Source organism: Anopheles darlingi, chromosome 3, assembly GCF_943734745.1.
Source record: "Anopheles darlingi chromosome 3, idAnoDarlMG_H_01, whole genome shotgun sequence".
NCBI lineage: Eukaryota > Metazoa > Arthropoda > Insecta > Diptera > Culicidae > Anopheles > Anopheles darlingi.
In genome coordinates, this window is record NC_064875.1 from 42,308,256 (window position 1) to 42,323,120 (window position 14,865).

The following is a 14,865-nucleotide window of genomic DNA, read 5'->3' on the forward strand; positions in this document are numbered from 1 at the left end:
CACGGCTACTAGAAAACCCCAAAAAACAGAAATGCTACAGAAATGTGTCACCCAAAATAAAAACAAAAAACTCACACTCAACGCTGGGCCAGTTATGCTTTTACTTCATTTTATTGTTCGCTCGAGAAAGAGAAAAGAAAAAAACAATTTTCCACAATAATCATTTTTTGTTCGATCGATTTTCCTTCCAACTTCCGCTTTTTGTTTGTTTTCCCTCCCCGTTTTCCCCCTCGTGCGAACTCGCGCTAGTGTTGTTGCTACATACAATTTAAATACAGCTAAATTATTCATAACTCTAAATTATATATAAAATTTAAATACACTTCACCTACACGGATGTGGTACAACAACAACGCGGCGCCTCCCTCTCTCTCTCCACTAGCCCCATCCTCGGACTGACTGACTCTGCGGGGGGTCTGATCGGATCGGAGTAAAACAGTAAAAACAGGTTATATTGGTAATAAGTATAAGAATCGCGCACCCCCATCGGATGTATTATCTACCCGGACAATGTGTTTTTCAAAAGGCGGATCCACATTGTCACCGATATGTGTGGTGGTGGTGGTAGTCGATAGCGAGATAGTTTAAAACTGCTTCCGGTCACCAACTCCATCGCAGCGCTTCTATCCCGGGGTGATGATGATAATAATATTATGATGATGATGCCACCGCCAAACCAAAAGCATAGCACCGCGACAATTAATGCGACTCGATTTCGATTACAATTAATTTGGGTTTCAATAGTTCTATCTAAAGGCGCTTATTGCCTCTGATGACTCACCGGTCTGGTCATGCTCTCATTTCTCAACCAGCACACAACATTGGCAATACATTACATTTAACTATCGTTCCTTACACGCTAACTCCTATGATGAACGACTGGTGATATGGAAGATAGGACTACTTCCCTGCTAGACGGTGCTTCTTCTCTCTACCCAATCCCATGCTTGCTGCTTGTTCCGTTGCACGATTTCCTGACTCCCCTACCTTCCCATTGCTCGATCGTTGTGTAACCTTTTTTCGCATTTTCGTTTATTGCCTCGATACGATCCCGATACCGCTCCCACTGCCTGACATGACTATTTACAATTTCATCGCCGCGAAGTTGCGATAGAACAACGGCGCGGGGAAGGCAGCAGACGAACGAGGCTCGATCGACGCTATTGCTAGTTTCTTCTTCTTCGTCGCTCGCGGTTCATCTTCCTTGAAGGACACACAACACAACAACATGATAGCAAACCTCTCTGGGTCTGATACTAGGCACAAAAAATTGCAGCGGCGGAACGGCGGAAGACCACGACGTTGTGACGATCTGCTCTGCGCTACTTCCCTCGCGAGTTCCTCAAAGTCGTCCTTCCTTTTTGTGCTTCATAAGCCTCGTCGCAACCGGAGAGCGAGAAGGAGAATGGAAGGGATGGCCATTACGATAGGATTGATAGGACTCTCTCTCGCTCTCTCGCTCTCTCTCTCTCTCTCTCTCTCTCTGGCGGTGGAGAGCTTAGAACTTTTGGTCATCGTTGGTCGTCATGATGATGTCACCGGCCCGGGAACGACTCCGGGTCACCAGGATCGGAGTCTTTGGTTTGGGCGTCTCGGTAAGCTTGATCTTGACGCGGCCCGTCTCGGGCGAGTACACCGGACTGTACCGGTCCGATTTGGGTGAGGTAGGCACATAGATCGGACTGTAACGCTTCGAGCGGGGTGACTCCGGACCCGCCGGTTCCGCCGCTAGCAGACGTCCCCCGTCATCCGGAGTGTCCGCCGATGGCACTTGCTGGTGGTGAGGATGATGGTTGTTTGCTGATGGCTGATGAACTCCGGCCACCGGTGCCGCCGTTCCGTTCGGTACCGCACCGTTCCCGTTTGGCAGTGCCGTACTGTTGTTGTTTTCACCGATCGGAGGTTGCTGATGCTGCTGTTGTTGCTGTTCCGGTTTAAACGATTCCAGAGGCCGCTCGAGTGATGCACGCTGAGGTTTAACCGGCGTAAAGCCCTTCTTCTGACCATCCTGACCACCAAACACCTTATCGTAATCCGGCGTCACGGGACTCATCAGTGGTGTCGCTTCGGGTGCACCATTCCGCCCATTCCGTTCACCCGGCGGTACCTTCTCCAGTAGGTTCTTGTTAATTTCCTTCATCTCACGACCCTTGTTAGCCTCCTCGACGTCGTACTTGCCACGACGGTTACGCTGCGAGTCCGGTTTACGCTTACAGATCACCGTAATGACCAACGACACCACAATGATGCCCAGTACGGCCAACAGGATGTACGTGTTCGTGTTGTCCTCGTTCTGTGCATCCGCCAGGTTCTGTTCGGCCACCGTCGATGGTGGTAACAGAGGTTTCTCCTCGTCCTTACTACCTCCTTCATCGGGCCGAACATCACCATCATGACTGATCCTTCGCGGTTTCTCACCGGCCACCACCGTCGTCGCTACCTCCGGTTCCGGTGTCGTATGCTGGAAGATACCCAACCCCGAAATGCTGAGCGGGATGTCGACCGGTAAACCTTCGCCACTTCCACCATCATCATCCTCCGGTGGATCTTCCGTCACGTCAAACAGTCGCGTCAGTGGCGTCGAGGGTGAAGACTGGTCACCATCCTCCACCTCAGACCCGCTACCTTCTACCGTCGCTTCATCGATCAGATTAGCGCGCACCTCCTTACTGATGGCATCCTCACCGGGTCCAGCTGGTCCTCCAGTGTCATCACCGGAACCCTCGAAATCGATCGCAACGTCCGCGGCCGGATGTTCGATCCGTCGTTTCACCCGCTCGCCACCGACCGGCAGGAACTCCCGGCCAAGATCATCCTCTTCCGCTTCGTCGCCCATCGGTAGCACCGCCTGATCGCCCAGCATCAGATCGTTCTCATCCCCATCCCCATCCTCATCCTCATGCTGCTGATGACCGGCACCACGGTTACGCTCTTCCACCACCGATGGATGGCAAACGTCAGACTGGCGTACCTGCAGCCACGGTCGTCCCTTAAATTCCTGCGGTGCACTACACTTGATGTGTTCGTCGGACCAAACGTGGCGCGACGTAAGCCAATTGCGCACGTGAAGCGTTTCGCAGGTACAGTTGATCGGATTGCTGGCCAGTTCGATGTAACGCAATCGCTTCAACTTCATCATCGACAGCGGTAGGTAGGTGATGGCATTGTGCGTCAGATTCAGGGACTCGACGAAGACCGGGATACGGGCAAGCTTCGCCGAACTGAGACGATTGTGGCTGAGGTTCAGCGTGCGGATCCGTCTGCTCAGATGGTTCACCTCCGCTAGCTGATTGCCGGATAGGTCCAGCTCGGTGATGTTACGCACGTTCTCTAGTAGGGCCGGGACTTTCGTAAGGTTAAGCCCGGACAGATCGAGCCGACCGATCGGTTGCGTTTTGTCGAGTGATCGTAAGCCGGTCACGGTCGTACACCGGATCGTCGCATTGACGGCACTACAATGGCATCCTGGAGGGCAGCTGGCGGTTACCGAACTGACGGTGAGTGTCACGGCAAGGAGCAGGAGTACTAGCAACCAACACCGGTTCCACACTCGGTTCGTAGACATCTTTGTTTTCCGTGGAGTTCAATTCGTCGTCGGCCAACTAAAAAGACACAAAAGAGGTTCCTATATTAGTACTTTGTTGGTGGTTTTTTCATCGATCACATCGATTCTACGAAGACTGGAGTCGTTGCTGGTGTGCCCTAGGGTGCCCTACGAGTGATAAGAACTGGCACGGTTTCCGGTCCGGGGTCCGGGACCAAAGCACAACGCGCATGAGTTCCTCGAAACCGCAACCGCAACAGCTGCTTATCGATGATAAGGAAAAGTTTGTCCACATGATAACGGAACTCTTACATCACGCTTGTACCAAAAACCGGAGGAATTTCCTCAGTTTGACGATTCTTCTGGACCCTCTTTTCTCGATTTTCCAGAGCACTCCTTCTCTTGGATCACTAATGACCATTCCGGGTCCACTAATGACCATTCTCCTAAAACAGAACATCCTCCCAAGGTCACGATCGAGCCGAGAATTTCCACCAGAAACAGTAAATAAAGTGTTTATTTGGATTGATTGCACAACGCACCGAGAAGTACCACCACGCGCCACACACTTCAAATACTCGATGTGCCAGAGGATGATTTATCGAAACCCCTTTAATGGCTTCCCACTCCCCGGAAGTAGGTGCCGACCGGCCTTCCAGGCAAGTACCCCTCTCCTGCTATTCCCAGTAGTCGAAGAGACAAGGCCACCACCTCAAGTGAACCGTTGCAGACGATCCGGTACGATGCGGTGTTCCACTTTGGTTTGATGGCACACCGCCGTTCCTAGACCTCCTCCTAGCGTCCCTTTCCCTGTGCACATTGCTGCTGCAGCTTTCATTTTCAATGCCAACAACTAACGGCGCACTCGACGGACAAAAAGAGAGAGAGAGAGAAAGTATCCGAATCGTGAACCAGAACAAGACACATGAAGGTAAGGGTGGGAGGGGGAGTGCTTCACCTGCCCCTCCCCCTCCCTTGCTTCGGTTTGCGCAATTCATTGACTGACAATTTATTTTTATCGCGGCCAAAAAACACCGAATGCGGTCGGTCCGCGGTCCGTAGTTCGATTTTCGTCGGTGTTTCGACTCTTCATGAGTGTGAGGCTATGGCGCCTGCCACGTTAGATAAGCGCGTCGATGGTGTCCCAAGTCCGTCGTCGCCGTCGCCGTCGCCGGCGATAACACACACCACACTCAGGGACATTCAGGGGCCAACCACACCTCGAAATGCACCGCGCACCAATCGATGCCACACGGAGGTTTTTGGTGCGCACACACAGAGAAGAGAACCAGAACGGTGCAACCACCACCGGCTAAGAATAGAGTGTAGCAGCAGCAGCAGTGGCAGAAGCAGCAGAAGCGGCAGGCACTGGCTGCTAGGCCCCAGGAAAGGTCACTGTCGCCACGGTATGCGCCGTGATTTGGCGTTGGTGAAAGTGAAGAAGGAGCCAAAAACCGAAGGAAAATCCGTCGGGCGGGCGGCCAAAAACCCGACACGGAAGCTGATGAGCAGCAGGAGAGGAGCAAGAGGTTCTCCCGTGAAACGTGACACCTCGGAGCCCCCGGTGGGGGTTTTCAAGGACACAACCACGTGACACAATGGCGCCGCCGCCGTCGTCGTCGCCATCGCCGGTGACAGCGCGATCGATCGATGATGGACAGAGACCGGAGTGACGAGACCGAAAGATTGCAGTTTTGTCAGCAACATGCCAGCAGCAACTGCAAGTCGGCGCCGTTGACCGATGAGTTGGTCATCGAACAGGAATGTCCCCGGTCAAACGATCTCGCGGTCGCAGATCGCGAACATTCGCTTCGCTCGATAATGGCCGCACTTCTTATCAAGGCGCACCGTTTATGCTTCAGTTCAGGGGCGGCGGCGCACAGTACCGGACGGACCTGATCCATTTGCTCTAAATGTCCTACCCCGCCCCCCTCCCTGGTCGCTGCCTGGTTGATTGCTTTCCGCTGGAGCGCGCCTACGCGCGGGGCGCGGACAATAAGTGAAGTCGAAGTCGAAGTGCTCCATCCAAGATGATGCGCCATCATCATCCTGCCTGCCGATGGTCAAGCGAGATTCGTTCCTCCCGCATCGTTCTAGCTTTCAAGCAGTCGTCACGCGCTACTTATGCTGCTGCTGCTGCTGCTGCTGGTGGTGCCGGGGCTGGGCTCTGCTTACGATTATTACCATACATAACGATCATCCACTATTTGCGCCAATCAAAACAACAATCAGCGAGTGCGCGCGATTGCGTCGTCGGTGTGTCGTCGTCGCCGCCAGACAAACATCATCGTGATGATGATCATCATCGTCAGCAGCAGTTCCAGTTCTGTGTCGTCCTCATCTCACGTGTGTGCACGGCCAGCGCACACGCCAGCCAGAATGCAGTGACCGTGACCCTTTGCACCGTTGTCGTAACAACAATTTCATTAGCGACAGAGTGGACCCCCGGAGTGTGTAGTGTTTGATGTGTAGTTACATATCGAGGTAGCTGTAAAACGTGAAATCAGAAAGGATGCAACTGGTTCAGACAGTTGTGGCCAGCATAAGTAAAAGTCTACTTGCAGTTTGTTTTGGATTTTCATCAGTAAATTCAAATTTAATCAATAAAATCATAACCGATTATGAAGCAGTCGTTTTATGCAAAAAAACAACTATTCTAAACATACCACTAAAACCACAAGTAGTATTTACGTTTCCGTCGCATTCCAGTTTTGATTTTTTGGGTAATTTTAGATAGTCATATCATTATGAATAATGTTACTATCATCGAAAATTCCTTTTTGATTGCATTGAACTTGATTGATCCTTATCCACAACAGATCTGAAATTTGGTAAACAGTATGCCAAAATGTCGAAAAATTGTGGCTGAGGGTAAAGTACATAAATTAATAAGAAAGTTTCATTGTAAGTGTGCTTTTACTTTTGTCAAACTAGTGATCAACCATTTCTTACTTAAACAATTATCAGAAATTTTATAACAAGCCAATCGTGCTGAACGTTAACGAAAATGAAAGAGGAATTTTAAACCCCTGAAAAAAAAACGCAACACTTGCTCTTTACGATCGAAAATGTCCAATTTACAAATGAATATCTAAAAGAAACAGATGTATTGCTATTATTACAGCCGTATTCCTACCAGACTTGTGCCGGTCACTGTATGCACTGTGATCAGCCTGCTGGACGCATAACGCGATCGTAATGATGCGAAACGATGGTTAATGGCGCGACGCGTGTAGACGATCAACGATCGATTGCACAGCAGCTGGCACCGACTTCGAATGGAGTTTAAACTCCATCCAGTTTTGTTACCCTGGGCCTGCGAAGGACCACTGGACAATCATTCATTTCGATGCGAGGTTAAAGGACATTCCATGACCGTTCCAGGATCGCAGTTGACCAAACCTGGCAGGAACGTAAACACGGAAGTCGTAAACGGGTTGACAAACGACACGCTTGACGGAATGGAAGACCTCTCCGCTGACCATAAATGGTTCTCTTGGGGTCCCCAAAAGAGGATCGAATCCGATCTGTCCAATCTGTCCACCTCACGGTAGGACAGTATTGTTCCATACAGGAGATCGATCATGAGGATCGGTCGGTGTCGGTGTTGGTTGCGTTGGTTGAGGTGATGATTGGCCGAACACTGACCAGACACGTTGAACGGCACGCCTCGGATGTAATTACGTTCCTCTCGAGGAACAGCGATTCGCGATCATTTCGCTCGAACTGAGACGAGAGGCCAGCGCCATCAATCAACCAAAGGCACACCAGCGTCACGTGTGTGTGTGCCTGTCTCATTTGTTGTTCCAGCCCATGTTTTGGTTCTCGCTCGCTATATAGCGCCCATTAAACGAAACGCCCGGTAGTCGCCGCTGATTGACTTCCGAGATTCCATCCGTGACGCAGCATCAACGGGGTCATCATGTTGTGTTCGCTGGAATGGCTTTTAGTTAATTACTGGCGTTGAACCAGTCAGGTCGCTTGACGTGTTTTATAGTGACCTTCACGGTCATCGGTAGTAAAGGTTCTCTTCTTCGAGCAGATTGGTCGATCATGCACCGAGTAGATCGCAAACAATGCCACTCCTCGGCTGCTCGTGAGCAAATAGAAGCTCGCTTGCTCGAGATCTCACGACCATTTGACGCACGTGACCGAGTGTCGATATTGCGTCAAGGCGCCACCGTACGCCGCAAAACAGTTACGCAAACAAATCTCACACTCCTTGGCGACCGTATTTTTGACTCTTTCGTGAGCGTGATTTGCAGCTTACAAAGTGCAGTGTCTCTTCCTTTCCCAGCACATCTTTACTGATGCAGCATCCTTGACCGAACTGTCACTATGGTGCACACTAAGCCGTTCTAAGTCATCCGCGGTGGTCTGTAAACAATTAGTCAAGCAACGTTCGTGGGAAACTCATCAGCCAACATGTGGTGTGGTACCGACTGCAGACGAGTCCAGATCATGCATCATGCACGAGACTGCAGACGCGCTTGATACGCTTGACTTGCTACACTTTGTGCGCGCATTTCGCTCCGTTCTCCGTCAATTAGTCGCGACAAGTTGCAAACTGCAATGATTCAATTTGGATTCCAGCACTTTCCGCAGATTTATTGCTTTAGAAAGCTCCGATGCGTCCATGTCCATGTTGCTCTACCTCTCCTATCAGCCTACCAGATGATCTGTCCGGAATACCACGGAAACTTCGTCGTCATCGTCGTCGTCGGAAGCAGCAGCAGCATCGTAGTCAAGGGCGATAAAATGTTAAAAGTCGTCGAGTGACCCTGTGACAGGAAGGAGCGAGAAGGAGGACAGGAAGCTCGCTTTTTATGGTGCCTGTTCCCGTCTGCAAAAATCCCCCCTCCTCCTTCCATCAATCCCGGATGGACGAGTGCGCACGAGCCCGTTTACGAGCCCTTTTTGCGTGGCTCCAAATCAGAAATCCTACGCGCCATTCCGGAAGGGTCCGTTTTATGGTCCTGCCACTCACCTGACCACCGGCACGGCACGCCCGGTACGACCCGATCCAATCCACCACTCGAGTGATCGAGAGCTCCGGCTCAGAACCTAACGAGTTCCGTTCACTTTCCCCGTGGCAAAGGCAAGGGCCGGTGGGCATGCCGGGCATGAAAAGCCAATCCACCAGTGCGCCAATGTTGGACAAGTCAATTACTTTATGCACCACCTACGATGGCAAAACGCGCAATGGAAGCGCATAAACACTCTCCAGCAGCAACAGCAACAAATCCTTTCCCCGCTAATGAACCAATAAACCATCTTCTGGAAAGCACACTCCGGACACGGACACACACTCCCATATGACCAAATATTACCGTTTTCATGTCGCTCGAACCACCAGCGAGCAGGCGACTTTCTCCCCGAAAAGCCCCGCGGATCGTCGTGGATTTATCGTTCAACACAACTCGGCGGCCGCCAACCGGTGCTACGGTTGATCATCCGGCCATTCCGGTACACTTTTGCTCGAGATTCGTTCGACTCCGTACGCGGTCCACCATGAAGGGACCATGATTTAGAAGCTGCCCCAGCAGCTGACCACCATGCACCAGGCTGTCGTCTGGCTGCACATGGACCGTGTGCAATAAATTTTATGCTGACCAGCAGTTGTGTGCAGCATGCATGCAACATGCAATTAGTTGCGCAGAGTTCGCGTCGAAAGCGAACCTTCTGCTGCAACACCTTTTTTCCCAGTGAGCGGTCAACAACAGCAACAACATGAATGGCCACGCGATCGTTTTGGCCATGATTGAATGACGATCGGAACGGCAAAAAAAAGGTAAATAAAAAACGGCCATTCTCGATTGCGGGCGCGCAAAACCACCTCATCTGAGCGGTGCCGCGATGACCTTCCGATTTGATCTTAAGCAAACGCCGCCGGCACCATTTGCGCCTGGATCATAATTAAACAATTAGCATAATTGAACATCGTCGATCGCCGGCGAAGCAACAATGCAAGCGCACACTGTGGTGGCCCCGCCATCTAGTAGAATCATGTTCTACTCCGGACACAAACCGGTAACACGAGCGGTGGTCTCGTCGTTGACGTTGGTAATTTGCTGTTGACAACGTGGTCCACGATGGGGGGGGCTCTGGCGTCTCTCTAATCAGCGGGATTGTTGTACAAAATTGTTAACGGACGCCACACCGCCACCCAGTGCAGTAGTAGTGATGCAACAACGGCTCGCTCTCTATCGCGCAAGGTTAAAGAGGCGCAACGACGCGAGAGGCGGACGATAGCCGTGAGCCCCTCAACGTGACCACCGATGACGCTTTGGGGCGCGCGCGCCCGCGAATTGAACAGGGATGAGGGATTAGCGAGCCGCAAGCCGTGCGCGCCGGCGCGCGGGATTTAATTTCATTTAGAAACCTCACCTAATGCTCGCTTTATCCGCTTTATCTTATCGCCCGGAATTGAGATTCCGAGAATTCTGACTACCTACGACGGTGACTAAAGGCTCACACCGCAGTGTTACAGCATTATGCCCGGGGGGGAGGTTTAACCGAGACGACAGATCCGAGATCAATATGGGCTCAGGGCGCTCCGATTGTTTACTATCTCTTAGACGTTTTTGGGGGCGCCTTTTTATCACGTGCACCTCGTGTCTGCACGTCGAAGTATTAGCCTCTACCACAATCAATCAAGAACATGTGACGTTCCCTCGCGGGGAAGTGCTGGGACTTACTGCATGACATCAATCTCGTACACCTTCGACACCACCTGAGGAAACCTGAGCTCCGAGTGCAGCTCAACGAGCGAACCAATTTCCGGTCCCCCTCTACCCCACTGGCGGAATTGCTAATGACCCTAATTAACCGTGGTGTACCGGGTGAGGTGTGTATACGGGAATGAATAGCACGTGGCCTTGGCCCCTCTCGCGGGCCTTGCTATCTGATCACCTGATCTCACATTTCTCAAAGTTGAATATGAATTACGGGGTCACTTCACTGGCACCGGCGCTGCTTTGGGTACTTCTACTGTTCGTCTTTCAGAGTTTGTGCCGCAAAGAAATCTATCCCTCTGAGGGGCATTGTAGTATGTTCGCGAACTCCAACGGGGCGCCACTATCTGACATCGAGACCAGGCTAGAAGCGTTGACCATCAAAACCACCGAAAACTTCCCAAGGTCTCTTCCGCACCGATAACCACACTGGACAGCTTTAGCGTGGTAAGCTTATCGCTTCTAAGACGCAGTCGCAATCGGAGCTGCTGCTATCACCATCGTCCAGAAGTCGTCCTTGAATGTGGTCACCGGGGTGTCTAGGTTCCGCAGTCGGGTTGTGTTCTCTATCGATACGCAACTCGACGAATAGTAGTATGCAGTAATTTGGGATACGCGGAAGTGGAACCTGTCATTACTTCGAAATTTGAAACCGCTTCACCGATTTATCTCTGTCAAGCTGAGAACTGCGATAATTCTCTCTTGCTCCCATGACCACTGCGTGGATGACCTCCGGGAATTTTGGGATTGAAACGATCAGTGATTTCTCAAAATATTTACTCGATTAGATCGCACCGTCATCGCGCGTTACATAAAGACCCGACACCGCACAATCTCGAGAGAGAGCTCAAGCACCAATTGAGCATAAAACAAACAAACACGGACGGAGGCGGCTTCCTCCTGGTCAACCGCTCAAGAACGTAATAAAAAACGGGGCAGGAAGATGATGTCCATCATGCTTCGTTTCCCGCGTGCCGGTGGATGATGGAGAACGTTCGAAACGTTGGTCCGGACGTTTTGCCGGCACGCACTCTCGAGAAAGAGAATGCAAAGCATAATGGAATGATTATGTTACCAGCGGACCCCCGTTCTTCTTATCAGGCCAAGGGTCTTGACGGCCGCCTGACTATCAATCGCCACCCTCGTGTGGTGTGTGCGCCACGGTTGCGTTTTCATTTTCATTCATCTTTTTCTCGGGTATTCTCCTCGGGTTCTGACATGATCTGTGGGGTGTGTTGGATGCGGTGGCGCTACTGCATACATAATTACATAGTCTCTCGTTTGCTGCAGTACAAATTATGATGATCGTTGCACCATATCAGCGCCATATCATCAACGCCAATCGAGCTTGTGCACGATTTCCCGGCACCTCAGGTGAGGATTAAGCCAAGAAGGAATTGCAACTACGGGACTGCCCAAGTCGTCTACTGTGTTGGGTTTTCGCTGACGGATAGATGGATCGATCGTACGATCGAGTCGATCGTGTAAAAAAAACGTGGTAAACAGGAAGCCGCGTACGTTGACGTAAACAGGCGGTTGACTTGGCGATCGCCGAAACGTGACGAATAGACCCCGGGCCGGTGGTCACAAGAAGAAGGAGCAGGAAATCAATTACCCTCCCAAAAAAGGCCCGAAGCATGCCAATTGGAGGTCTATTACCGCACCACAGGTGATGCTCACTTCTCACTCTATCCACTCCATAATACCCATAACAAATCCCTCTCTTTTGGGTTACTGTTTTGCTGTTTTTAAATAAAAGGCCCTGTCATTGTTTGAAATAGGCAGCTAAAGGGTGAGGCCTACGATCAAGAACGATCGTAGCTGTAAAATCGTGAAAGACACTCGACGGCTGTAGATTTCCATTCCGAGTTTCATTTGCAACATTGGCTCGCAACTAAAGAGAGCTCCAGAGTCGTAGTTTCTATTTTTCCAACAGACACAAAGAGAGAGAGAAAGAGATGCACAGGAAATGACTAAAGCACCATACAGCATACTTTCTATGTGACAAATCCCCATAGCGGTCAGCGGCAGCTGATTAATCGCCGACTTTCATCAGCAAGCACGACACTTTCCCAGGAATCAGTGTTGCGGATGGACGGAAACAGTATACTGCATTGCGGCATTCGGTCCAACATATGGTTGTTGGCGGTGCCATTGACCATTGTGACCGACGGACGCGAACCGATAAGCAGTGAGCATGTCCGCGCGATGACCAAAAGTCAACCGAGCCGACTGCCTGGCCGGCTACGACTCCGGGGACTCATGTAACGCATATTTTATCAAGGTCATTGATCGTTGTCGTCCGGGCCTGCTTGGCTGCCGATCTCTCGCCGAAGGATGTGTCCATCCATCATCACTTTGCCATCAGTCAGTGCGAACCGCGAAGCATCATCAACATCATCAACCAGTAGACCAAAGGGCCGCTTGATAGCAAGACGATGATGTGGTCAGAGAGCGGAAAGCGAGAGAGCAAATGAAATCCAGAATGCCCATAAAGGATTGCTAATTACTTCGCTTTGCGACCCTCGGGTTCAGGCTCGGGTCCAGCTTTTTCCTCCACCGGACCGGACCAAACCTTCCCGGCGTGGACGGTGACTACGACGACAGCTGATTCCATCGGCACTTAGCGACTGGCTGACCGGTTGGGTGAGTGAGTGGAACAAAAAAAAACTCTCTTATTGACAATGTCGCGTTTGCTTCAATACAGAGACATCAACATCAGCAGCTTGTTCAATCTCGTTGCTATCTGTGTTGCTCTCCTCCCGCGAGGCCTGTGAAGCCGTGACCAATACCTCGCGAACATCCCCAAACAACCAAAGTCCATTGCGCAGTAATTGCTACATTGTGCACCGGATAAGCAACATCCTCCGTACAGTCGGATTGGTTCCGATCGGTGTGAAGCAATGGCCGGCCGGTCGGGCGGTCGGAGTTTCTCCAATTCTCGCCAGTGCCGGTGCCACGATCAAGGGCGCTAACCTTGGCGCTGACAGACGGCGAGCCAGGCCTCAGCCCTCACCGACGCAACCAACAAAGGCAACATCAGGGAAAAAGGGTCATAACCCCGTGCGCACTACTGTTTATGGATCCGGGGCCCGACTACCCCGCCAGTGTTGAATCATATGCACGCGCTTCTCATTAAACACCTTAAACGCCACATACAGCATGATCGGCCACCGACGATCGCCCTACACGAGTAGAAAAGTCAAGGTTTGTTGGATTAAAAAAAAACGGAAGGGCCTCTAAAAGGCTGCTGCTGCTGCTGCTGTGGGCTGCTCTCGTACACCCGGCTGACCGTTTCGCCTTAACGGGTTCGACCAGATTTGAAGGTCCCGGCCCATAAGGCCCACACCATAAGGGATCGTGACCTGTTTGGTCGCAATAAGGTGACACGCTCGGGCTCGTTTGGATCCGCTTTTAGGGGTCATTCCCACCGGTTGCTCGCTTCCTGCTGTACCCTGTGTGCATTTGTTTCTAAAAACACCTGGGATCTCCCAGGCCCAGGGCCCAAAAGTTGACTAACTGTGGCTCTTGTTGTTATCTACTTGAGCACCAAGTTAGTGTCAGCACAACAGATAGCTACAGCCACGATGCGCGACCTTCGCGTTTTGGGGTGGTTTTTGCTGAGATCCAGTCGCCCTCAGTGAAGATAGCACCACGGACCAAGATATCGTCCGCCGTCCCATTCCATGCTACCTCCGTTGCTCAATGGTTGCCGGTACCCCCCCTTGGATGGCTTTCTCGACGATGTCATGTCCAAATTGGGCCCGGCTACTGCTCCTCCTAAGGGAAGTGTACCCTCGAAGGTAAAGCAATAAACTTAACGGAACAGTGACGGCTGACAGCATTATCAGCTCGCTAGGGCGCGCGCGCTCGCGCGTCATTCTTGGACTTTCGACATCATCACCAGGGGACGGGCAAAACGTACATATTTGCTCGACTTACGACACATCATCCGGCGTACATCATCATCATCATCATCTAAACATTAACCACAATGACTCACGACGATACGCGACGTTCCAAAGGTTTCGAATGCTGTCAGTGAGTTGAGGCACGTAATGGAAATTGATTAACGCAACAAATCGATTTCGCAAGAAGCGGTCGGTGGACGACGTGGCAAACGTTTGCGACAAAGTCCAATTGCCCCCCACCCGGGGCCAGTTCCTTGGAAACTGGTAGGCTCTCTGCACCCTTAGGGGGGGGCTAAAAAGGTAACGTCATCAGCACTACGATGAGCAGCAGCAGCAGATTGAGAGATTACAGAGCAGAGCAGAGAGCAAGTGCAGAACACAAAGAGGAACCGTCCACTGGATGACACCTCAATCGTCACCGCTATGGCAAATAGTGAGGGTGGTGGTGGTGATGGTGGTGCTAATGGGTTGCGTAGACTTTACAGACCGCCTCCTGAAGATCGTCGTCCCGCTAGTCACGCGCCAGTAATGGTGATTGGTCGATTGATGGATGGTTTTATTGAAGATGCTCCACAACACCAGTTGTCCACGTCATGCCATTCTAGACCTGACAGCGTGGATCGATGGGCCCCTGGTGAGGAGGAGCACCACACACATTCACTCTGCGGCTATGGCG

General features: G+C 51.4%; 1 protein-coding gene across 8 annotated transcripts in view; it reads right to left on the reverse strand.

Annotated features, from left to right (window-relative positions):
• Nucleotides 1-495: 495 nt before the first annotated feature.
• The window catches only part of LOC125957212 (protein windpipe), a 37,423-nt gene continuing 23,053 nt past the window's right edge, over nucleotides 496-14,865 (reverse strand). For all 8 annotated transcript variants that reach the window (XM_049689753.1, XM_049689750.1, XM_049689754.1 and 5 more), the window contains exon 3: nucleotides 496-3,602. In XM_049689753.1, the coding sequence (XP_049545710.1) occupies nucleotides 1,499-3,565 (2,067 nt within the window). In that variant the 5' untranslated portion in view covers nucleotides 3,566-3,602 and the 3' untranslated portion in view covers nucleotides 496-1,498. The remainder of the gene's footprint in view (nucleotides 3,603-14,865) is intronic.